Below are 23,637 nucleotides of genomic sequence, written 5' to 3' on the forward strand. Positions count from 1 at the left end.
GAAGGTGAGTTCTTTCTCCATGGAGCAGCATGGCTAACCTTTGAGTGTCATGGGAGCTTGACCTCCACTAGGTCCCGCCAGGTCCATTCCACCCTGAGGCCAGAACAGATCTCTACAGTTTCTTTTCCTGGCCCCAGCCCAGCAGAGCTCGGGGCAGGAAACCTGTATTGTTCCTGATTCTAGAAAGCTGCTGAGTCACCATGGTGAGGCGGGAAACGGGAGGCACCGAAGGGCTGATCCAGCAGCTCCATGAGCAACCCAAGCACTCAGTGGCGGCGCAGTGACAGGCAGAGGAAATCCCCCCCTGCCCCTAAATGCCAGCATTCCCTGGGACCACACAGCCATGATGCTCCCCGGGAGCACTGTGCTGGTTCTGTCCTGCTGCTCCTTTGCCTGCCCCTCGCATCCCCCTGCTAGCCAAGGGATTCTGGCAGCACCCGTGTACCCTGGTCTAGGAATAGCAAACAGCCCCTCGGGCAACTGCTCCTTAGCGCTGAACTGTAACTGTGCCATGCTTGGGAACAAACTGGAACTAAAGCTACAGTTGCAGAGTTGCAGCAATTTTCCCTTCTAAGGCAACAAGGCCTGAGAAGACAGCCGCCCCACCCCCATCTGCCACATACTGAGTCCCACCAATTCTAGGCCAGCCCAGACAAGGATCAAATCCCCTGACACCAACTCAGGACACATCCCAGGGTCCTGCAAATTCCCTATACAGCCTCAGTCTGGGCCCAGGAGACATCTCCCCACCCCCCACTTCACTGGTGACTGCAGAACATCTCTGGGGCAGCTCCGGCATGTGCTCCTTTGGGAAAGTCTTTGAGCATTTCTAACATCCTTTATGGGGTTTAGCACCTGTAAAGAAGACGGGGCACCTGCGCCATTGTGCCCCGCCAGATCTCCATAGCACACCCGCCGGTGTTCCACGAACAGCTGGCCAGGGGCCTCTGCGCCAGCCCCAGAATGTGGCTTCTGTATTGGCCCTGCACCTACGGGCAGTTCAGCTTAGGGGGCAATGGGGGCTAGTCTCTCTGGCATCCTCTAACAGTGCAGGCTCCAGTCCCCTCGCCCGCAGACGGTGCTCTCCAGTCCTGCTGGAGTCAGGCAGACCCGGAAGCGGAGGAAGAATCGTTCAAGGGGAGCAGAACCTTCCGACACATCCTGGTGGTACCAGACACACCCACAGAGCACAGCTTGGGGGCACTGTGCCAGGCCCAGCTGCTCTGCATCGCCATCTACAGGTTGGGAGAGGTGCACATTGGAGCCAAGAGTCTGGAGAGCTTTTGGGTGACTCTTGTTGCAGTATTTCCTTTTTGGGTGGGGCAGGTGGCAACATCAGAACAGGATGGGAAGCAGCGCTCGATCCAGCCCATGCTAAGCCCCGATCTTGCCCCGTCGGCAGGGTTGGGGGAAACTGGGCTGGTGCATGATGGAACAGCAGCAGTCGCCTTGGGTTGCAAGTGGAAGCGAACGCGGGGGAGATCCCCTGAGACCTTGCTGACCTCTGAGCCACCCTTCCTCCCATCTCTGAGCTTTCTGAGGCCTTGTGGTTGCTGAGCAGGGACTGCACAGCTTTCCTTTCCATTTGCCAGCAGGAAATGAGGCTCGGTTCCGGGAGAAAGGCCTTCCAAGCTAGGGGGGAGTCTAGGGGGACAAAGGGGTGGGCACTGGCTAAGGCACATAGGGCAGCTCCATTGGGGCGGGTGAGAACTGGGGAGCGCACACCTCCCTGGACTGCAGAGACTGAGAGTGTGCACCTCTGGAACGGGGGACCAAGCCTAGGAGAGCTGAGAAGGAGAGAGAGACGTTGGGAGACAGAGCCCCTGGAATCCCAGCCCTGGGACGGCACAGCCCAGGAAGCATCTTTGTCCAATCCGGACCCTTTGTACTGTTCGGAGATCCCCTGCCTGGGTCAAAACTCTCCTCCTCGCCAGCTCCGTCATTCATTTATTTCTCCCTTCCTTCGCTGGGTGCAGCCGTCTGTGAGGCGTTTCCCCCAGTGTGGACCGCTCTCTCTACCACACCCTTCCCTGTGCCAACATTGCGGCTGCCACCCGGAGCCACAGAAAGCTAAGCCAGGTGGGTGAGTAGTTTTTTATACTGTGGGAGGGTGAAGGGACCTGCTTTACCTGGAGAGAATAACGGGCTGGGATGAACCTAGCAATAGAAATGAGATCAGGAAAGGAGTGATAAGAGCAGGGAGTTGGGATACCTCGGTTCTCTTCCCAGTTCTGGAAGGGAAGTGGTGGTGGTGGGGGAATCGAACAGTGAGAACGGGGGGGGCAATGTGTGTCAGGACTCCTGAGGTCTATTCCCAGCTCCATCACATGCTCATTCTGATAGTGTTACCTAGTGGCTGGAGCATTGGGCTAGGCCTTGAAAGAGCTGGGTTCTAGACCTGGCTCTGCTGCTGGCCTGCTGCATGATCACTTCCTCTCTCCGTGCCTCAGTTTCCCCATCTATAAAATGGGGCTGATGATACTGACTGGTCTCCCAGAGGGGTTCTGTGAGTAAATGAATGTCCACAAAGTGCTATGACTCCCTCCAATGTGTGGTGCAAGGACACAGCCAGTGTTAACCTATAGAGAGGCCACAGGAGGCTAGCAAAAGATCTGATCCTGCCCCAATGCCAGGGGTAGGAGACAAGACTTAATGCACTAACCCAGAGCGTGAGGGGGGATCTGTCAGTGCCATGTGCTAGAAGCACCCCGGCCAGCTGTCCCAGAGGGGAGTAGAACATCCAGTGACCTGCAATGTTCATTGTGCTCATCTAGATGGGTGTGGGCACCTACTCAGTGCCCTGCCTCCTTCATGCCAGGTGTGTGGCAGAAACCTCCCCTATTTAGAGTCGTCCTGGCTAGGACCTTACACTGCTGAGGGTGAATCTGATCCAAGGGCATTGCTCAGGGAGTCTCATGGTAACTGTGTTTGCCAGCGTACGCCTAGCATTGGCAGAAGCAGTGCCAGGCACCTCACACACCGCTCCCTGCCAAGGTGCCTCAGCCTCTGGGGTGAGCAGGGAGGTTGGGTCCGTGGCCCAGTCAGTCCTCAGCCTTTCTGCAGCAACTAAAAGCTGGTGGGCTGTTGGCATTGTGACGGGCCCATGGGACTGACACCCCACAAACTCATGTCACACAAGCCAGTGACTAGCCATCAGGTGGGGACTTTGGCTGCCCACGTGCCAGTGCTTGAAACAACTAGCCCCAAGGGTCAATGAGAAGGCGGTTTGATCAATGGTGCAGCAGGTTCGGACACCGTGAGGGCAGACAAGTGAGAGGTTCTGGAGAGAGCTTCTTGCTCGGGTAGAGCTGAGGACTGTATGACGTGCAGCAGAGATCAGCTGGAGCTGAGATGCTACAGCAGCAATGCACTAGAGCCGTGTGTGGCAGCAAGACCCTGTGAGTAGGATGTGGCCCTGGGAAGCTGGGTTCAGGACCTGGCTCTGTCACCCACTTGCTTTCTGTCTTTGGGTAACGCTTAGTGCCTCAGCTTCCCCATCTGTGCAATGGTGATAGTGACCCCCACCTTTGCAAAGGGCTTTGCAATCTATATTGTTAGTGTGATAACATGAGACTTGGTAGCTGGAAGGATACAGGAGCTGTGGGTCCCAGGCTGTGGTTTGAGTGTTGTGGAAAGTAAGCGGGGGGACGTGTGTGTGTGCTCTGGTTCTGTATCCAGACCAGCGTACTTAGCAGGGACTTTCTTGCTCAGTTCTCTGTACTGGGGACAACTGTCTCATTTACAGTGTTTCCAGGACTAAAACAGAGGAGGCACTGTCCAGAAAAGTGAGAGTGCTAGACCCAGAGCAGTTCCCAGCCACTTCTGTCCCAGCCTCTCCCAGCAGGGGGCGCTGTAGGGTGTGGGGCAGGAGTGCTGGCTGGGGGGAGTGGAAGTGTTGAGGAGGCCTTGTTTCACTCTCCCCTCTGGACTGCTGGTGAGTGTCTCATGCTTCCAACCTGGAACACACCCGGCTTCCTGCATTTCTTCCTGGCTGTTCCCTCATCCCAGGCACATGGATTTCCGGGCCCATCAAGAAGCCGGATGGGCTGTGTGTATTATCTCCTCCATCAGCCCTAGCTTGGGTTGCTTTGCTTTGTTCCCGGCAAGGAGGCATGGAATGATAATCCTACGCTGCAGCCATTGCGCAGTGTTACACCCGCGGGGCAGCCCACCAGGCAGAACGGCATCCCCTAGTGACAGTCAGCCTTGTCCCCTGAAGAGACCTGGCCTAACATGGGGTGGAGGGAATTGGGGTCTGTAATGGGGGTGGTGGGCAGGGGGAATTGGGGTCTGCAATGGGGGGTGGGCGGGGGGAATTGGGGTCTGCAATGTGGGGTGGGCAGAGGGAATTGGAGTCTGTAATGGGGGTGGGTGGGGGTGGTGGACAGGGGAATTGGGGTCTGTAATGGGGGGTGGGCGGAATTGGGGTCTATAATGGGGGGTGGGCAGGGGGAATTGGAGTCTGTAGTGGGGGTGGTGGACAGGGGGATTTGGGGTCTGTAATGGGGGGAGGGGGGAATTGGGGCCTGTAATGGTGGGGTGTAGCTCTGGGAGGAGGGGAGGGGAAGTGCAGGTGTGGTTGGCATGGCTGGTGGTGCGTATCCACCCTGAATTGGCTGCCTATGCTCCTGTGCGGGGCTAGGGGTTGGGCTGGCAAAGCCCCCAGCTCCCGGAATGTGGGCTGGCTGGCCTCCTTGCTGGGAGCTGCCCCACTGCTGCCTCCTGAGCCCTTCGTGTGGAACAGTGCCCCCAGCTCCACAGCCAGCTCCTCTGGGAGTCCCCATTGTTTGACTGGCCTGGCCCCTGCCTCAGCCTAGCCCCAGTGCCTCCCCTTCCCCCCTCCTCCCACTGGGAGCTCACCCCCCACCCCGAACTGCAGAGCCCAGCTTGGGCCAGTGCCTTCCCCTTGCCCCCTCCCACTGGGAGCTCACCCCCCACCCCGAACTGCAGAGCCCAGCTTGGGCCAGTGCCTTCCCCTTGCCCTCCTCCCACTGGGAGCTCACCCCCCACCCCGAACTGCAGAGCCCAGCTTGGGCCAGTGCCTTCCCCTTGCCCTCCTCCCACTGGGAGCTCACCCCCCACCCCGAACTGCAGAGCCCAGCTTGGGCCAGTGCCTTCCCCTTGCCCTCCTCCCACTGGGAGCTCACCCCCCACCCCGAACTGCAGAGCCCAGCTTGGGCCAGTGCCTCCCCTTCCCCCCTCCCACTGGGAGCTCACCCCCCACCCCGAACTGCAGAGCCCAGCTTGGGCCAGTGCCTTCCCCTTCCCCCCTCCCACTGGGAGCTCACCCCCCACCCCGAACTGCAGAGCCCAGCTTGGGCCAGTGCCTTCCCCTTCCCCCCTCCCACTGGGAGCTCACCCCCCACCCCGAACTGCAGAGCCCAGCTTGGGCCAGTGCCTTCCCCTTGCCCTCCTCCCACTGGGAGCTCACCCCCCACCCCGAACTGCAGAGCCCAGCTTGGGCCAGTGCCTTCCCCTTCCCCCCTCCTCCCACTTGGGCCTCACCCCCTTGACCCTCCCCAGCGCAGGGGTGGGGGGGCTGTGATCGGATTACAGATCAGCCGCCCTTCATTTCCTCTGCCGCTGGAGATCCGTCTCAGCTGGGATGAAGGCACCGGATGATCCAGTAGCTCTCCTCCCTGTTGGTATTCCCTGGCCTTGGGCCTCACATGATGGGCATGCACTGCCAGAACCCACCCACTGCTGCTCAGAGGGCATTGCTGGTACCACTCTGCCCTGATGATTCTGGCACCTGCTGTAGGGAGTGGGGCAGGAGCACTGGCTGTGGGGAGAGCACCGAGCTACTCCAGCCTCTCCCAGCAGGGGGTGCTGTGGGGAACAGGGCAGGAACACTGGCTGTGGGGGGGACCTCCTAGCTATTCCAGTCCAGCCTCTTGCAGCAGGGGGTGCAGTGGGGAGTGGGGGAGGAGCACTGGCTGTTGGGGGAGCTCCTGGCTACACCAGCCCCAGCCTCTTCCAGCAGGGGCGTAGGGAGTGGGAGAGGAGCGCTCGTTGTTGGGGGAGCTCCCAGCTACTCCAGCCCCAGCCTCTCCCTGCAGGGGGCACTGTGGGGAGGGGCAGGAGTGCTGGGTATGTGGGGAGCTCCCAGTTAACGGATCTGGTCTCTCCCAGCAGGAGCAGGAAAGAGTGGGGAGGTAGCAGTGCTTGTCTGTGGGGTGGCTGCTTGTTAAGAAAAGCCCTAAGGTGTCCCTCCATTTGTGTAACCAGCGAGTAATGCTGGGGTGGGAGTGGATCTTCTGTACCTTACCCTGTGGGGAGGGGGGGTGGTGGTGGTGGGGTTTCTTATCCCAGCTGTCACTAGTTGGCCTCATCCTGTTTGCTTGTCTGGACTCGTGCACTCGGGAAGTTCTAGCAGTAGAAGCTAAAGGAGTGAATTTAAACCACTGTAAGCCCACATGTGGAAAGCCAAAGGGAGCTAAGCTAAACCAGAAGCAGACACTTCTGAACTAAGCATATGTGGTCAAACTCCCCATATATACAAGCCCTTAATTACTTTACACACAGTGTCTTGTAAGTGGCTCACATGTGACTGGAAAAGCAGGGCCCGGCTAAAAGCAAGCCCCAAGGTTATTCCCCTGGTGCCCTGCAAACCCAGTGGAGGAAGGAAGGGGAGGTGCCCAGGCCAGCTGGCAGTGCAAACATAAAACTGCATTCGATTGTGGGGGGGTGAGATTGGGGCTGTGGCGACAGCCCTGGAGCTCAAAGGCCTCTGGTTGCTTGCAGCCAAGATACAGCATGGGCAGCGGCAGGGCAAACAGCCCCCATATAACCTGCATGCCTCAGCCCCACCCCGCAGAGACCAACCTCTATGTGTGAGACAGGGGCATCCGCTGGAGGCCAGCAAAAGCATTCAATACGTTCCCCTTGGACCCACCCTAACCTTGAGGGAAGCTGCTACTGTAGATGGGCCCAAACCATTTGAGAACTGGGGCCCGGTCGTGCACCCTGTAACAGTGTCCCCAATGATCTCGTCCTACTATCCCCATTTGCAACAGCAATCCTGGATGGATCAGGAGGGATCTGCAGTGGGCAACCTTGGTCAGCCTGTGGGCCATTTCACTAGTGCAGAGGGACCCTCTGGCCGACTCAGTCCTCGGTCTCGCTGCTGGGAGTGCCAGCAGGTTTGGTGGCAGTGGGTGTCACGTAGATACCGGCCCATTTGGAAATCGACTGGGACATCCCTCCCCATCTAATTCATAGCCAAAAGGCCACTCATCAGCCACCCCAAGCCAAGGCTCTTTGGTCTCCTTTGACCTGGGCTGGGTTATGGAACTAGGGACCTAGAGGTGAGAGACTCCATCTCCAGAGCCATCCCAGTCCCCAGTGCCGTAGGTGACTGAAGGCACTTTTTGGAGGCTTTAATCAATAAGGAATCCAGCATGTGGCACTGTCTCTTTAACCCCTATGTTCCTGCTCATAGCCCAGGGCTCCCAGAAAGGAGTGTTCAAGCAAAGTGTAAAGCTTTAGAGACATCCTGAGCTGACAAGCACCATTGCTGTCCCTGGTGGTGGCACTCAGCAGAGAGACCTGGGACACCATGGGGTCTCAAGGCCCTTCTGGGATAGGGTTGAGGCCCACGGGCCCAGTGGTATGGGGGAAGCAGGAGCTCTGTTATGTAGTTAGATAGAAGCTGATTTCCAGAGACAAGGAAGACCCACGACTGCAGCTGAACTCAACCAGGGCTGATCGCTCAGCATCCTGTGTCTGCAGGTTCCCCAGATGGCACCGTACACCAGCCAGCCGCCAAACTCAGACAAGCCCCATTGAACCCCTGAGTGCTGTCGGCTTCTGCGATCATGAGAACATGCAAATAACCTCGTGGTGGGAGAAGATCCAGCTGCTTAGCCTTCTGGCTCTGAAGAGCTGGTTTTGATTGAGCTCTAGTGGCACTTTGGAAGGGCTCCAGAACGCCGGCTGGTTGGAACGCGCCAGCCATTTGGCATGCCAAGCCCTGCCCTGGCAGCCAGTTGCCAGAGCTCTGGGGGAGCCATTGAACCCAGCAGACTGGCGGGCGCATTCCTGGGAAGGAAAATGGCCCTCCCGAGACAATGGCCATTCACTGGGGCTGACATTGTTCCCCCAGCAGATGTTTATGTAGAGTCCATAACGAAACAAATGTTCGAAGGGATTCCCAGCCGTTGACATAACAACCGCTTTGTGACTTGATCAGAGAGCCAGTGCTCCCAAGTCAATCCTTATACTAGTGGTTCTCAAACTTTTGTACTGGTGACCCCTTTCACATAGCAAGCCTCTGAGTGCGACCCCCCCTTTATAAATGAAAAAAACATTTTTATATATTTAACACCATTATAAATGCTGGAGGAAGAGCGGGATTTGGGGTGGAGGCAGACAGTTTGTGACCCCCCCCAGGTAATAACCTCACGACCCCCTGGAGCGGTCCCGACCCCCCATTTGAGAACCCCTGCCTTATACCAACTCCCGCCGGGCGAGGGCAAGGCAGCAGGCATGCCCGCCCCCTTGTCTGCAGCTCCCGGAGAAAACAGGCTCCGAACACTGGAATCGCAGAGGACTCTGGGGCTGGGGCCCCCGGGACCCACACACAGAGACAGCCAGCGCCCTCTGCCCTGCGACCCACAGCACCCCCTGCTGGGAGAAGCTGGAACTGGAGTAACCAGGACCCCCCCCCAGCCAGTGCTCCTGCCCCACTCCCCACAGCACCCCCTGCTGGGAGAGGCTGGGGCTGAAGTAGCTGGGAGCCCCCCCCAGCCAGTGACCCTCTCCACCTCCCCACAGCGCCCTCCTGTGGGCAGAGGCCGGCGCTGCAGCAGTTCGCCGCTCCCCTAACTGGCGCCCTGTGCGGGCTCCGTTAGCCCGGCCGCTCCCCTGGCCCCGCCCTGCCCCGGCGCGCGCCGCCCCCTGCAGTTCAGTAGCAAGCGGCGCTTGGCATGCCAAGCCCGCCGGGCTGTACCAAGTGGTTCCTGCCGACTGGGGAAGGGGGTAAGGACTAGTGCACATAAAAACAACGGTCCCCGTTGCCACGGAGCGTTAGAAACGGCGCAGACCGAGCTAGAGACCGCAGAACTTCCCTCCCGCTTCCGGCCGGCTGCGCGCGCTGAGCCGGTGCCTCCCTGGGGGGGCGGGTCCGCAGGAATTCCCCCTCCCCTCCGGCTCGCATTGGGCCGCTCCAGCCCCTGGGCTTTTAAAGGGGCTGCCGAGGCCGGCAGCGGCGAGCGGGGTGGTGTTGGGCTCGTGGCCCTTTAAAGGGGCTCGCTGGGGGGTGATGGGGAGCTGAGCCCCAGGTGAGTGCGCGCCCGGAGCGCAGGGGAGCTGCTGGGGCCCGCCCGGCCGCGACCCGCTCGGGGCTGGGCGAGGAGGGAACTTTCCCAGCTACCGGGGCGGGGGGCGTGGGGCGCTCCCACCGGCCCCGGTTCCGGCGCGGGGGCTGCCGAGCCCCTCCGCGGCCGGGGAGCGTCCCGCTCTGGAGCGGAGCCCGGGTGGCTGGGAAAGGTCCCCTGTTCCCCGGCTTGCCCTGCCCTGCCCTGCCCCGCTCCGGCAGCTCGCGGTCTGGATCCCGGCGTGCGGCTTGGCTGGGGGTCCGGCGAGGCGGGCCGACGGGCAGCTGGTAACTCTGGGGAGCCCCGGCTCTGTCCCGGACGCGCCGCTCCGCGTTGTCCCTCTCCCGGCTCTGCGCCGTGCGGTGATTTGTGCCGCTCGCCGGCCGGCCGGCCGGGCTGGGAGCGGATCTGTCCTCGCTGCAGCTCTGCTCCGTGGGGCTGCTCTGCGCGGCTTTGTGCGAGCGCTTGCTCTGCTGACACCCACATTTTTCTCTCCCTCCTCCCCCCCCCCCAGCTTTGCTATTTGATCTCCGGCGCTTGCTTCCCACCGAGCGGCTGGCCTCGCAGGCTATTGCAATGGAAAAAAGTTCGCGCTGCCCCGGAGCTCGTGCGAAGCCTGTTGCTCAGTGCGCGGAGCTGCCGAACAAAAGGTGGCCTGGCTGGGACAGCTCGGCGGAGCTGCGGCGGGGGTCGCACAGGGGGAGAGGGAGGGATCGGTCGGGAACAAAGCGTGTCCGACCCACCGGCTGCGCTGGTAAGCGAAGGCCCGCACATTCTTGGGATGTTTCAGGGCTTCAAACCTCCGGCGTGGGGCCTGATCCTTCCGGTTTATCGCCAGCGTCAATCCGGAGTGACTCGACCCGAGTGGTCGCGGTCGGCGCCACGTGTGGGGGAGATCGGAGCCAGGCCCTAAGTTGCAAGCTCCCTTCCAGGGAGTTTACGTGCCTGCTGTGTGGTGGGGCCCGGCTCTTGCTGGGGGGACTGTCAAGAAAGCTCTGCTGGAACTGCACCACTGGAGCTGAGCTCTGGAGCCGGCCCTTGGCTGGGCCTGGGGAGGCTGCTCAGCCTGCAGTGCTGACCGACCTGGGCCTGGGACTGCTCTCAGCCCTGTACCGCTGCTGGTGCTGGAGGGTTTTGTGGCTGGCAGCTTCCCCTCCTAAGGACGAGTCTCTGCTGCCCATCCAGTTGTACTGCGCTCAGGTGGGTTGCGGCAGGTCAGGACCAAAGTGCGGTGGCAGAGCCCTGGGAGTTAGCTCCAGGGCTGGAACAACAGAGGCTGCCGCAGGTTGGGCTCTCGGGGCAGGAAGGCTGGTCTGGGGTCTAAGATACTAGGCTGAAAGGCAGGAGATCTCTGTTCCGTTCCCAGCTCCACTGCAGTCCTCCTGTACGGCCTCAGGCCAGTCACTTGAGCTTTGAGCATCAGTTTCCCTTCTGTATTGTCCCCAGCTCAGAGCAGAGATGCACGAATGTTTGTGATGCGCTCACAAGGGGGCCAGTGGTAGACCATTGGAGTACCTCGATGGATTGGAGGGGCGTTGGCAAAGCTGGGTTTGTGGGGTTGGGCTAGTAGGGGGGTTTCAGGGGCATTGGCAGAGCTCTACTGCTAGCAGGGTGGGGGAGTGCCTTTTGCCCTACCCTCTTACAGCCTTTTCCCCCGGCAGGCTGTGACCTGAAGCCATCCTGTGACCGAGCAGCCCAGCGAGAGAGAATGCGGGGAGGCTCTGCGCTGGCAGTGCCATGGCTCCTGCTCCTTGCTGTCACCAGCAGCCGTGGGCAGGACGAGAAGCCAACCTTTGCCCCCCTCTTCACCCAGAAGCCCTTCATTGTGGCCTGGAATGCGCCGACCCAGGACTGCAGGCCTCGCTTCAAGGTCCAGCTGGACTTCAGCCTCTTTGACCTGCAGGCCTCTCCCAACGAGGGCTTCGTAGACCAGAATCTCACCATCTTCTACAAGGAGCGCCTGGGCCGCTACCCCTACTACGACGAGCAGCAGGTGGCTGTGAACGGGGGTGTCCCCCAGAACAGCAGCCTCACGGATCACCTGGACCGGCTCCAGGAGGGCATCCGCAAGTACATCCGCTCAGAGGCCAAGGAAGGGCTGGCTGTCATTGACTGGGAGGAGTGGCGGCCCATTTGGATCCGCAACTGGCAGAACAAGGACGTCTACCGCAAGAACTCCCGTCAGCTGGTGCTGTTGCGGCACCCCAGCTGGCAGGAGGACCTGGTGAACAAGGAGGCCCAGTATGAGTTTGAGAGCTCGGCCCAGGAATTCATGCTCCTCACCCTGCAGCACGCCAAGAGCTACCGGCCCAAGCAGCTGTGGGGTTACTACCTCTTCCCGGACTGCTACAACCACGACTACAGCAAGAACCCGGACAGCTACACGGGGCGCTGCCCTGACGTGGAGGAGACCCGCAATGACCGTCTGGCCTGGCTCTGGAAGGAGAGCACAGCCCTCTATCCCTCCATCTACCTAGACCAGGTCCTGGCCTCCTCCGAGAATGGCCGCAAGTTTGTGCACTCGCGGGTTATGGAGGCCCTGCGGATCTCCCACCAGCACCACGACGGCTACTCGCTGCCCGTCTTCGTCTATACCAGGCCCACCTACAGCCGCAAGCTGGATGTGCTGAGCAGGGTAAGGCGGCGCCCGTGTCCCAGGGACCGACCCATTTCTGCCAGAGGTGCTGGGGCTTTACCCTGCTTCTTCCCAGGCCTCTAGCTCTCTGGCTCTGGGAGAGGGTAGTGAGTGGGCTCACCACTAGGGGGCAGTGTGATCATACACCCTCCCAGTATATTACAGCAAAGGCACCAGAACATACCAAGGGAACAGACTTTCCAGTCTTTTCCAGGCCTCATGTGAACTCTGCCACGGAGGGTGGGAGGAACTGGTTCTTCCCACCTTCCAAGGCTTTAAACACCAGCTCCCCAAATTCAACCCCAGCTGTGCCTGGTGACACTTTATGGGGTAGAGCAGGGTCCCAGTCCTGCTTGCCCCTCTGCATCTGAGTGGACTTGCCAGCAGCCCTGTTGCTTGTGCCAGCTGGGCATAGGGCTCTTGCATGGTGGTAGCTAAGTGAGCTGGGACAGGGCTGCTCTGTGGCCCTCCTGGCAGGCGCTGGTGGGAGGAGAGAAGGCTGGGCAGTGGAGGTGGGGTGGGGGAGAATCTTCCTGTGTTAGCCAGGTGGGTCTATGAGATCACACTCCAGCTCCCTGGTCCTGCCCAGCGTTGCCGTGGCTGAGGAGGGCTTGGGGATGAGTTCCTGACCTTACAATGCCCCGGCTGGTGGGGGGAGTGCAGCTGTTGAAATGGGAGCCGTGGCCCTGCCACTGTGCAGGCTAACTGCCGGTTGACAGCCGCCACTTCCCCTTTCTGGATCCCGCCCCACAGGGCCCAGCTTCAGGAGGCAGCCGGAAGACGAGCATGGGTTTGAGAGCCAGGACTCCTGGGTTCCATTCCCAGCCCTCCTGCCTGAGCATAGGCAAATCAGCTAGAGACAGATTTTTCTCAAGAGCTCAGGTGAAAATCCAGTGCCTGAGCTCTCTGGGCCCCAGGTGTGGTGTGGGGGAAAGGTCCCATTTGGGGGGGGGGGGGCATACAGAGCTGTGGTGGGGTGTAGTCTGAAATGATCCCATCCTGTACTATACCCCCGTTAGCCAACCCCCCGCCCAGCGTGGAAGGTCCATGCTGTCACAGGATGCCCTCTGCGGTGCCGAGGATCTCCATTGGGAAGTCTGTTTCCTGGTGCCCTGTGGTGTAACTGTCCCTACAAGAGCCTGCAGGGGGCAGCATGATGGGTGGGGAGGTGGCTGTGGTGGGGGACGAAAGGCAGGAGTGGGAGGGTGGTGCTGGTGCCATTGTTCTGGCCGTCCATGCCTGACGCTTAGTGGCAGGGCCTGCAGATACCCAAGAATGGCTTAATGTATGAAACCATTGCAGTCTCTCCCTGTGGGGCAGGGGTGTGTCCGAGCTGCGAGCAGGCAGGCAGAGGCCAGTATCTGTCACGGGGGGTGCCCCATTGTCCTTTGTGGGGCTCCAAGCCGTGCTGTTGGGCTGACAGGGGTGGGAGTGTTAGATCTGGCCCACTCCTGTTGCCAGCCCGATACGGTGCCAGCTCCGTGGTTCCAGGAGAGCAGTTCCATCAACCTCCCTCCTGATGGGATGGGGCTGTGCCCTGGGTGGGCTCCTCCAGCAGAGCATGGAGGAGCCTCGGGTGCTAGCAGGTGGTGGGCGGGCAGGGAGAGGCAGGCAGGCACCAAGCCCCTTGCAGCAATGGGGGAGGGGTAGGAGGCAACAATCTCCTTTTCTAACTGTTGAGGATGTAGCATGGGGCACCCCACTGAAATGGGGGATGTGGGGTCTCCCAGCAGTTTTGTATAAAGGGCCCCCTTGTAACAGAACCTGTGTGAATGGACTCTGGTCTGAGCCCTGCTCCACTTTGCACTCCTACCCTGCAGGCACTGGGAGAGGGAAGCTGAGCCAAGCCCCATGGGAAACCTCTCTGCACAGAGACTCTGTGGGGTGTTGCAGAGTAGCAGCCATGTTAGTCTGTATTCGCAAAAAGAACAGGAGGACTTATGGCACCTTAGCGACTAACCAATTTATTTGAGCATAAGCTTTCGTGAGCTACAGCTCACTTCATCGGATGTAGCTCACGAAAGCTTATGCTCAAATAAATTGGTTAGTCTCTAAGGTGCCACAAGTCCTCCTGTTCTTTTTGTGGGATGTTGGTTGCTGAGATGGGGGTGAAAGGGCCACAGAGGCCCCCTGCACCCATCAGCCCATCTATAACGCTCAGTGTGCCAGCTTTGCTGGGCACAGCACCCCATTAGTGGCTGAGTAGAAGTCCAGGGGGCCCTGCACAAAGCCAGCTGCTAGCATGGCTGGGGCTGCGAAGCCATTTCTCTGGGGCGGGCTGGGAGTCAGAGGTTCTCGGGGTCCTCATGCTGTCCTGCACAGCTGGGCAGCTCCTAGTGGTATGGGTGGGGGCTCTCCACCCCTGGCCTTCTGGGCATGTTGAGGGGGTGGAGGCAAGTGGGAGGACACCAGTGACCCCAGCTGGGCAGATTCTTCTCTGCTCTTGGTGATTACGGCCTCCTTTGCTGCTGTCTGCCAGGGCAGCACATGCCTGAATGCTTCCTCCTGTGTCCTGCTGAGTGCGGCTCCTGGCTGGGGCTGCTTCCCATGGGAAGTGCTCCGGGGGCGGAGGGGTCCTTGGGCCGATGGGAGTGGGGTCTCTGTAGGTGGCAGGCTGCTTCTTTCTGGGGTACATACATTGGTGCTAGAGTGCAGCTCACCTCTTAGAGGAGAGGCCTGATCTCGTATGCAGGGGAGGAAGGGCCAGGTGTTCTAATGGCTAGAGTGGGAACTGCGTGCCAGGACTCCTGGGTTCTATTCCTGGCTCTGGCTGTGGAGTGGGGTCTAGGGGCTAGAAGAAGAGACTGCGAGCCAGCACTCCTGGGTTCTATTCTCACTGCTGGCACTTAAATTTTCTGACCTTGAATAAATCATCTTCTGTCCCTGTGCCTCAGTTTCCATTTCTGTAACATGGACACACTAGTCCTCAGGGAGGCAATGAGAGGGCTAATTATGAGGCATTGGTGCTGGTGTTTGACAAGTGGCTTAGGCATAGCACTGACATGGAGCAGGGCAGCCGGCTGCTGGCCATTCTCCTAAGGAACTAGAGAAATGGGGTCTAGATAGTATTATGATAAAGTGGATGCACAGCTGGCTGAAAGATGGTACTCCAGGGTTTGCTGTCAGACTAGGAAGGTGCATCTAGTGGGGCCCTGCAGGGATCAGTCCTGGGTCCAGAGCTAGTCAATATTTTCATTAATGACTTGGATGAGGGAGTGGGGAGTTTGCCTATAAAACTATGCAGGGGCCACCAAGCTGGGCGGTGTTGCAAGCCCTTTGGAGGGCAGGGTTAGAATTCAAAACAACCTTGACCAATTGAGAATTGGTCTGAAATCAACAAGATGAACTTCAACAAAGACAAGGGCAATGTATTACACTTAGGAAGGAAAAATCAAATGCACAGCTGCAAAATGGGAACTAACTGGCTAGGTGGCTGTGCTACTGAAAAGGGGTCTGGGGGTTAGAGTGGATCAAACGGATGCAGTAGAGTTGCTGCACCCCCCCTCCACAAAAAAAAAAAAAGCTAATTTCATTCTGGGGTGTTTTAACATGAGTGTCGTGTGGGAGGACATTGTCCTGCTCAGCACTGATGAGGCCTCATCTGGGCACCGCACTTTAGAAAGATGGGGACAAATTGAAGAGTCCAGAGAAGAGTAGCAAAAATGATCAAAAGTTTAGAAAACCTGACCTGTGAGGACAGGTTAAAAATTTGGGGCAAGTTTCGTCTTCAGAAAAGAAGACTGAGGGGGGAGCTGATACCAGTCCTCAAACATGTTAAGGGCTGTTACAAAGAGGCTGGTGATCGATTGTTCTCCATAGCCCCTGACAGTAGGACAAAGTAATAACTTCCAAGGGAGGTTGTGGAATCTCCGTCACTGGAGGGTTTTAAGAACAAGTCAGACAAACCCCTGTCCGGGCTGCTCTAGGGTGACTTGGTCCTGCCTCAGCGCAGGGGGCTGGACTTGATGGCTTCTCAAGGTGCCTTCCAGCCCAACATTGGTCTCATATCCACTAGTCCACATGCAGCCACCAGGGGCTTTTTGTGGGGCTACAACAGCCTCCTGGACAGTGAAGGGGTGGGGAAATCGACCTCTTCCCCCTCCCTCCCTGTTGTTCCTGGCTGCACTGCTCTGGACCATCTCTGGAGACAGGTGGGGTACAATGCTGCAGGAGCAAAGTGAGTTCTCGACCCCCCCTTGATAGGGGTTGGTGGGGCTCAGACTTCAGCCCTGGGGTGGTTGGACAGCAGGCTCCAGTGGTGGGACTTCAGGAACCTGGCCATGGGTCTGCAGGTGCTAACCCTCAGCTCTGGCCATGTGACCCCAGCTTCGGGCTCCGGTCACTGGCTCTGGTCCCAGGTTCCAGCTGCAGAGCTGGCCCTTGGTGCTGACCTCTAGCCCCTGCTGTGTGGCAGCAGGCTCTGACCCCCAGCTTCAGCTGCACGGCCCCTGGCTCTGACCACGCAGCCATGGGCACTGACCCCCCGGCTCCAGGCATGCAGGCTTACCACCCCCTTCCCCCATTTGCCTTGGGCCCCTGCTGTCTCCCCTGCATCCATCACCCCAGGTCCTCACTGCCTCCCCCTCTAACCCCTCCTGCCCCCTATCATCCAGGCCTTAATTTGTCCTGGGGCTTGCTGAGAAAAGTGATATTAACAAACATGCAAATATCTCAGCCTCCCAGCTAGCTAATAAGTCTCCTGGGAAAAGTGATATGAACCAACAGACAAATACCACTTTTCACAGCACTATTTTTGTTGAGTCTGCAAAAACCCCACCAACCCTACATAAATAAGTGACTGATTTGGATGTGTAGATGTGCATATTTAAGTATTTTAGGGGAAAATGTCTGTGGCCACTAGCAAGAGTTGGTGGTCACACTCCGAGGCCACCAAAAATTGTGTTGAGAACCCCTGCGCTAACCTCTCAGTGCTGGCTCCAAGTTTGGATGAATGTGATGTGAAGGGACTTGAATAGGCTACAACCCCTTTGTGAGACTAGGGTAGCAGGGGGCTGCTGTGGGTCAAGATTGAGGGGCATTGGCAGGGCTGTGTGGGGAGAGCCGAGGGCGGGGATAGCAAGGGGCTGTGGGTTGGGATTGAGGGGCACTGGCAGAGCTGTGTGCAGGGAGCCCAGGCCTGGGATCTCGGAGGGCTGCAGCAGCTGGGTAAGTGGGCAAGGCCATGGGTGGGGAGGCTGCTGGGACCCCGGTTCTCAGTCACTCCACCAGTCCCACTTGCTAGGCAACTTACTCCTGCAGCTGCCCACCCCCATCCCAGGCAGGAGCTGAGCTGCACACATGCCCTGCCTCCCACCTCTGGTGCTCTCAGCCCATTTCCCTGGCTGCTGGCTGCCCCCAGACGCTTCCCTCCTGCCTGGCTTTCAGTGCTTGTTCCATCAGGCCACCTGCTGTCTCAGCAGCCCTGATGGCCAGGCCCAGCCCAGGAACATGCATGCTGGCCTGGGGCAAGGAAGGGAGGGGCAGGAATGTGAGGAGTACAGGGTGGGGATGCTCCACCCCCACCCCATCACAAAGTGCCTGCAACCAGGCTGGGTGTGGCCCTGGGATATCTCTGGTAACTGGCAACCTTTAACTCCCAGCTGCTTCATGGACTCTGGGTGTGAGTGTGTGTGTGTGTGGGGGGGGAGACACTGCTTTCCCTGGTGCCAGAAAGGCAGCCACCTCTGGGGTGGAGCACAGCAGCTGTTCTAACAGCACCCAGCAACAGTGTGGCGCACGTAACGGAGAATCCCGGAGGCAGCTGGACTGGGGAAGAGTGTGGGGGGGAGAGGAGCATTTATGGAGGTGCAGTGTAGGGAGCTGGGATTTGGGCAGCAGAATTGGGGGGAGGGGCCTAGCAGGAAAAGTACCCTGGGATCTTTAATGGCCTCAGGTGGCAAGTTAGTGTGCCCAAAAGCACCTGCCTCTAGCACCACAGCGGTGCTCTAGCGCCACCCAGGAGGCCTCCGGTCCTGGCCAGGCCTAGCCCTGCTCAGAGACTAGCAGAGAGGGCACGCCTCCAGTGCAGCCCAGCTGGAGTCTGAGCACCCCACCCCCGCAGGGGATTGACTGCTATGGCACTGCCCTTCCACATGAGCCAGTCCTCCTGCCCCTGGAGTATCCAGGTGGGAGCAGTATGCAGGTTGTTTCGGGGGGCTGCACCTGCCTACCTCCGGCTGCAAGGTTCCACCCTAACCATTGGCCCTGTCTGGATTCCTCCCTTGCAGACGGACCTGGTCTCCACCATTGGCGAGAGCGCCGCCCTGGGGGCGGCTGGTGCCATCTTCTGGGGCGATGCAGACTACACCAAGAGCCAGGTAGGTACAGAGGGAGGACAGCTCCCCCTTCGCCCGCAGCAGGGAAGCATCCTCCTGCCAACTGAGCTCTGGTATCGAACATGGGGAGCACCTCTCAACAGTCCTGCTCCTGCCCCCGGTGGAGTCAAAAACTGAAATGGGATTGGGCCCGGTTCCCTGCTGGCATCTGCCTACCGCAGCCTGTGCTGAGTGAGCCAGGGGCTGCGCACAGCATGTGTTGTGGCCTTCCTGGATGCTCCAGTCTGTGCCCATGAGGTCTGAGCATCCCGTGGTGCCTGACCCCGGGCAATCAGTGGGGCAGAGGAAGCTGCCTGCCTCCTTGGGGCCCTGCTAATCCTGGCCTGCTTGGCATAGGGTAGTGCCACCCCCTGCATGCAGCAATAGTGCTGCCAGCCGCTGGGGATCTGAAGGCAGGTGAAGGAACAATGCTAGCGCCTGGCAAAGCTGTTGGTGTGCCCTGGTGGGCTTGAGCTGCCCCTGGGTTCCTAGCAGGGCCTGCCATGGCAGTCAGTTCACTGCCGCCCTCTGGCTCTCGCTCACCCCTCGTTCCCTTCCCAGAGCACCTGCCAGACCATCAAGGCCTACCTGGAGGAGGAGCTGGGTCACTACATCGTCAACGTCACCACGGCAGCCCAGCGCTGCAGCCAGGCGCTGTGCCAGGGCAGGGGGCGCTGCCGGCGCCGGGACAGCACCGCCAACGTCTTCCTCCACCTCAACCCGCTCAGCTTCCAGATCCGGCGCCGGGGCGAGGCCGACAGGCAGCAGCCGCTGCTGCGGGCAGAGGGGGAGCTGTCTGCCACTGACACCGCCTATCTACGGACCCACTTCCGGTGCCAGTGTTACCAGGGCTGGCACGGGGACGAGTGCGAGCGGCAGCTGAGCACCCACAACAGTGCAGCCTGCCCAGCCTGTGCCACTCTGGGACTCCTGGTGCTGGGGTTCCTGGCCCGTTTGGACTAGTCTGGCCCCTTACTCAGGTCCTCGTGGCAGTAGGCCGTCTCCTGGCGCTTAGCATGGCAGGGACATGGGCGCAATAGGTGGCACTTGCAGTCAGAGCCCCACGTGCCCCTCTGTGGGGCCGACAGACTTGCAACCCAGGAGCCTTTTGTATTTCGTTTAGCGCCAATGTAGCGGATCTATTGGAGGTGGCCCCCTACCTCTGCCTCTGCTGAGGGGGTGAGAGGCCCCTCCAGCCTTCCCTGCGGGCCAGCAGAGTGCTTGCAGCTGTGGGGGTGGGAGATGTTCCTGGGCAGTGATGCGGCGATAGGGGGCAGCCCGCAGCTAGGAGGAGCGGCGGGGGGAGATCTGCCCTGGTGTGGAAATACAAGGGCTGTGCCCTGGACTGGCTTCATCCCCCAGGGCCAGGTAGCTCCTTCCCTACTGCTGGGTGTGCCCCAGTGCGGAGCCTGGCCCCATGGTGTGTGGGTAGGGGGGTGATCATCCTTTCCCCAGCTCAGCAGAGGGACAGGGGACTGTCAAAATGAGCTAAGCTGCACAGAGGGTGTGGGGTGCCCCCCAGCTCTACCCTAGGCTTTGTGGGATGTGGAGGAGGGAGGGGATGGCAGGGCCCTTCTCCTGTTGTAAGGAGTGGGGCGGATATGCAGTGAGCGAAGGAGTGTCGGGGAGGCAAGGCCTGGTGTGATAAATACTGCTGTATGTGTCTGGAAACCCCCCTGGGGGCAGAGTTTATGGACTTGGGGAGGATATGCCCTTCCATGCCTGGGTGAGGCGGGGGCTGGGCCGGACGCCTGCCAGGAGCCAGTGCCCTGCTTCTGTCACTGAGAAACCAAAGTTATCTCACCATTAAAGGCGGAATGAGAGCGGGCGGCTGCTGTTTGCTTATGGCGCAGCTCCCCCTTGCCCTGGGAGCAGGGAGCAGCCCCATTTCCCAAGCCCTGCTGTGGGGGAGGCTGGGGCAGGTGCTCCGGGGGCTTTTGGTTTCCATGGGGTGGATTTGGGGCTGGCACAAAGGGACCAGCTCAGTGTAGGGTGCCCTCCTGGTACAGCAGGGCCCCTCTTGGCTGGCACAATGCCCGAGATAGGGAGGCAACTCTAGCTGAGTCAAGTCTGGACCATCCATCTCCCACCCCCCCGCCCCTGCTGACAATTCCCTGTTTCTCCTGGCCCCTGGTGTGTGACTCAACAGCCAGCGTGCATGGTACCAAGCACCCTTCCCTCCCCCGCTTACTGAGCTGCCCTCTGTTAGCTCCTGGCACAGGGCAAGGAGACATCTGCCCGGGAGGTCTCCTACTCCTGTATGGCGTGGACTCTTGCCCTGGCTGGGCTGGGGCTTCCCGCTGGACTGGGTTCCTTTGCCCCTGGGATGGCAGCACAAGACAGCTGCGAGGAAGGCTAGCTTGTGGAGGGAGCACTAGGGCTGGGAACTGGCGTGAGTCATGCCTGCAGCTCCAGGGCCAGGGAGGGGGTGGCGGGCAGCCCCATGTCTTCATAGCCCAGCCCCCAGCTAGGTCATTTATCATTCAGCCTGTGACTTGTTCCATGTACAGAGGCTGGTACCTCATGGGATGCCTGCCCCTTTGCCTGACCTCCAGGACTAGCCAGAGCCCCCTCATGCCAACATGTGTCCATAGAACTGCTGGTGGCCCTGCGTACTGACAGGCCAGGTTCTGCATGGATTCTCTGCTCCTGGCGGCTGAAATGCAGCCAGCGCTGGGGAGGAACGCAGAGGTGTTTTTGTTGCGTGCTGCAATGCCGCATGCTCGTTCAAGGCCAACAGTGAGGAGGAAAGCTGGGGCTGCTGAAACCACAGTGGGGGGGTTTCCCTGGAAGCCATGTGGCTGGGGGCTCAGGGTTTATTACAGGAGGCGAGACCCATCTCTGACAGCTGGCCCTGCTCATGCACTGCGGGGTGTTGCACTGAGCTACATGGCTCACCCCCTGGTGAAGGGCCCCTGCCGTGGATTCTCTTGCTGACAGACCCCAGATCTGAGCGCTGGAAGCTTGGCTCAGTGGGGTGCCTGCTGCTCTGGGATGTTTCCCTTCCCCTTGGTCTCATGCCCCTCGGTATGGTGTGATGCCACTAGGGAGGGGGGCTGTCTTTGCCCACTAGTCTTTGTGTTCTCCTTAAACAGTGCGCATGCATTGGGTGGTACCCTTCCCCTCGCGTACCACCACTGCCCCAGGCCCTGGGCGTGATCACCCTGTGTTGGGACCAGCACTAGGGGAGGGGCCTTGCTTTTACAGCTGGTCTGAAATACAGCAGCACCCAGGGAGTGGCACTGATTGACGGGAGAGTGCTCCCTACTGAGTAACCCCCTCTGCTGCCTGCAACACAGCGCCCTGAGCGCCCCCTTGTGCTCAGCAGTGACTGAGGGGAGCGTGCCCCCTACTGAGCCCCTTTGCAGGCCTGGTGCTACTGGAAGGGTCTGGCGGGGCATTTGCCCCCCAGCAACTTTCTAGGGCCCCCAAATTATTGTCAGAAAAGCCAAAACATGCCAGTCTTGATCCTTTCTATAATAGAAATCACAGCGCAATAGCCAGGTGCTAAATTTTACTTTGGTAAACACTTAAAATCCAAGATTTCCTTGTGGTCCATTAATGCCTGGCCAGGGGGCTGTTTCGTGTTTCAGTGACATCCAGGGCCCCCAAAGTAGATCCAGTAATGAGACTCTAGAACAAGGGTTGGCAACCTTTGAGAAGTGGTGTGCCAAGTCTTCATTTACTGACTATAATTTAAGGTTTCGCGTGCCAGTAAGACATTTTACATTTACAGGGGCCAGTGGACGGAACCCCAGACCGGCAGCAGGGGCAGCAGATGGAGCCCCAGACCCGCTGCCGGTCAAGGGTTCTGGCTGCCGGCCCCTTGCCAGCCGGGGTCCCGGCCGCTGGCCCCGCTCAGCCCGCTGCTGGTCTGGGTTCTGGCTGCCGGCCCCTTGCCAGCTGGGGTCCCGGCCGCAGGCCCCGCTCAGCCCACTGCCGGTCTGGGGTTCTGGCTGCCAACCCCTTACCAGCCGGGGTCCCAGCCGCAGGCCCCGCTCAGCCCGCTGCCGGTCTAGGTTCTGGCTGCCGGCCCCTTGCCAGCTGGGGTCCCAGCCGCAGGCCCCGCTCAGCCTGCTGCCGGTCTAGGTTCTGGCTGCCGGCCCCTTGCCAGCTGGGGTCCCGGCCGCTGGCCCCTGCCAGCCGGGGTCCTGGCTGCTGGCCCCGCTCAGCCCGCTGCTGGCCTGAGCTTCCATTCATCCACGCAGGCAGTGGGCTGAGCAGAGCCGGCGGCCGGGACCCTGGCTGGCAGCAGAGTGCCACTAAAAATCAGCTTGATGCCACCGGTTGCTGACCCCTGCTCTAGAACAAGCCCTGCACCCACTTATACTCCCTGCAACACAGCACCAGCTCCGAGTACCCCACCCCACTTCTATAGCAGCTGGGGGTTGTGGGGTGGCCACCCACCCAAGTCTTGGCTAGCCCAGCCCTGCTTAGTGTGTGCCAGCCAGCAGGTGCACAGGCAAGGTTGCTGTAGTATCACATAGTTGGCTCCTCTCTGCCAGGGTCACTCCTGGTGTCTGAGGTTTGTGTGTGTTTTTTCAGGGCATGTGTGTCCCATGATGCTTTGGGGTACGTTTTCGGGGGGCAACAGAGCCCGACAGGGCTTTCCGGTAGCCCTGTTAGAAAAAGTCCAGGCGTTGCAGCCATGGTGGGACCATGGGGAAGGGCCCCAGCAGCTTGCCAAGCTTGGGCCCGTGCCTGGATGGGATGGAGATGGGGTCAGGAGGGGGAGGGCAGCTGAGTGGCTGCCACTTACTCTTGTTACCTACCAATAATTTCAAAGGGGAGACTGGGCCTGACTTGCGTGCGGTGCTGGCCTTCCAGTGAAGTTTGCAAGAATGGCCCCCCTTGTTCCAGGACAGAGATGGGGAGGAAGGGGAAGGAAGAAGAGGGGGGATGGGAGAGATGAGGGGACAGAGGGCTCCGTGCTGACTCCCACCCCTGCCAGGCACCATGCCCCAAAGCACCATGGGACAGAGTGAGGGGAAGGGATTATGTGGGGGTTGAGGCAAGGGTTCAGTGGGGAAGGAGGGGTTTGTGCAGCCAGCGGGGTGGGGGTGAAGCGGGGGAAGGGAAAGGGGAAGGCCATGGGCTCCTTTTGCTGGGTGTCCATGGGGCAGGCCCAGCAGCCCGTGCGCTCTCCCTCCCTGGAGGTTTCCCAGCCCAGCTCCCCTTGGCAATGCTGGCCTCCCTGCTGCCCGGGCATGTGCCTGTACCCCAACCTTGCCCCTCACGCTGTGCTCCCTGCTGGCACTACCAGCCTGCTGCCCACCCCTATGGCTCCTGCTTCCAGCTTTGGCAGGAGCTGAGCTTGGGCAGCCAAAGCAAACACAGCCCAGGCCAGCGTGGGGAAACCTCCCCAGGGCCT

At 59.9% G+C, this 23,637-nt stretch overlaps 1 protein-coding gene across 5 annotated transcripts; it reads left to right on the top strand.

Moving 5' to 3' along the window:
- Window positions 1–1,953: 1,953 nt before the first annotated feature.
- Window positions 1,954–20,089, top strand: HYAL2 (hyaluronidase 2). 5 transcript variants are annotated; one of them, XM_073352577.2, is made up of 5 exons: window positions 9,046–9,281; window positions 9,832–10,071; window positions 10,979–11,952; window positions 18,180–18,269; window positions 18,828–20,089. In XM_073352577.2, the coding sequence occupies exons 2-5, from the start codon at window positions 9,894–9,896 to the stop codon at window positions 19,227–19,229; spliced, it is 1,644 nt and encodes a 547-aa protein (XP_073208678.1). In that variant the 5' UTR covers window positions 9,046–9,281; window positions 9,832–9,893; the 3' UTR covers window positions 19,230–20,089. The 5 variants fall into 5 exon arrangements, with proteins under 5 accessions (XP_073208681.1, XP_073208678.1, XP_073208680.1 ...); XM_073352579.2 differs by lacking the exon at window positions 9,832–10,071 and adding an exon at window positions 10,108–10,517 and having other exon boundaries at window positions 9,050–9,281; XM_073352580.1 differs by lacking the exons at window positions 9,046–9,281; window positions 9,832–10,071 and adding an exon at window positions 1,954–2,079.
- The last annotated feature ends 3,548 nt before the right edge of the window (window positions 20,090–23,637 follow it).

Source organism: Lepidochelys kempii, chromosome 7 (genome assembly GCF_965140285.1).
Source record: "Lepidochelys kempii isolate rLepKem1 chromosome 7, rLepKem1.hap1, whole genome shotgun sequence".
NCBI lineage: Eukaryota > Metazoa > Chordata > Testudines > Cheloniidae > Lepidochelys > Lepidochelys kempii.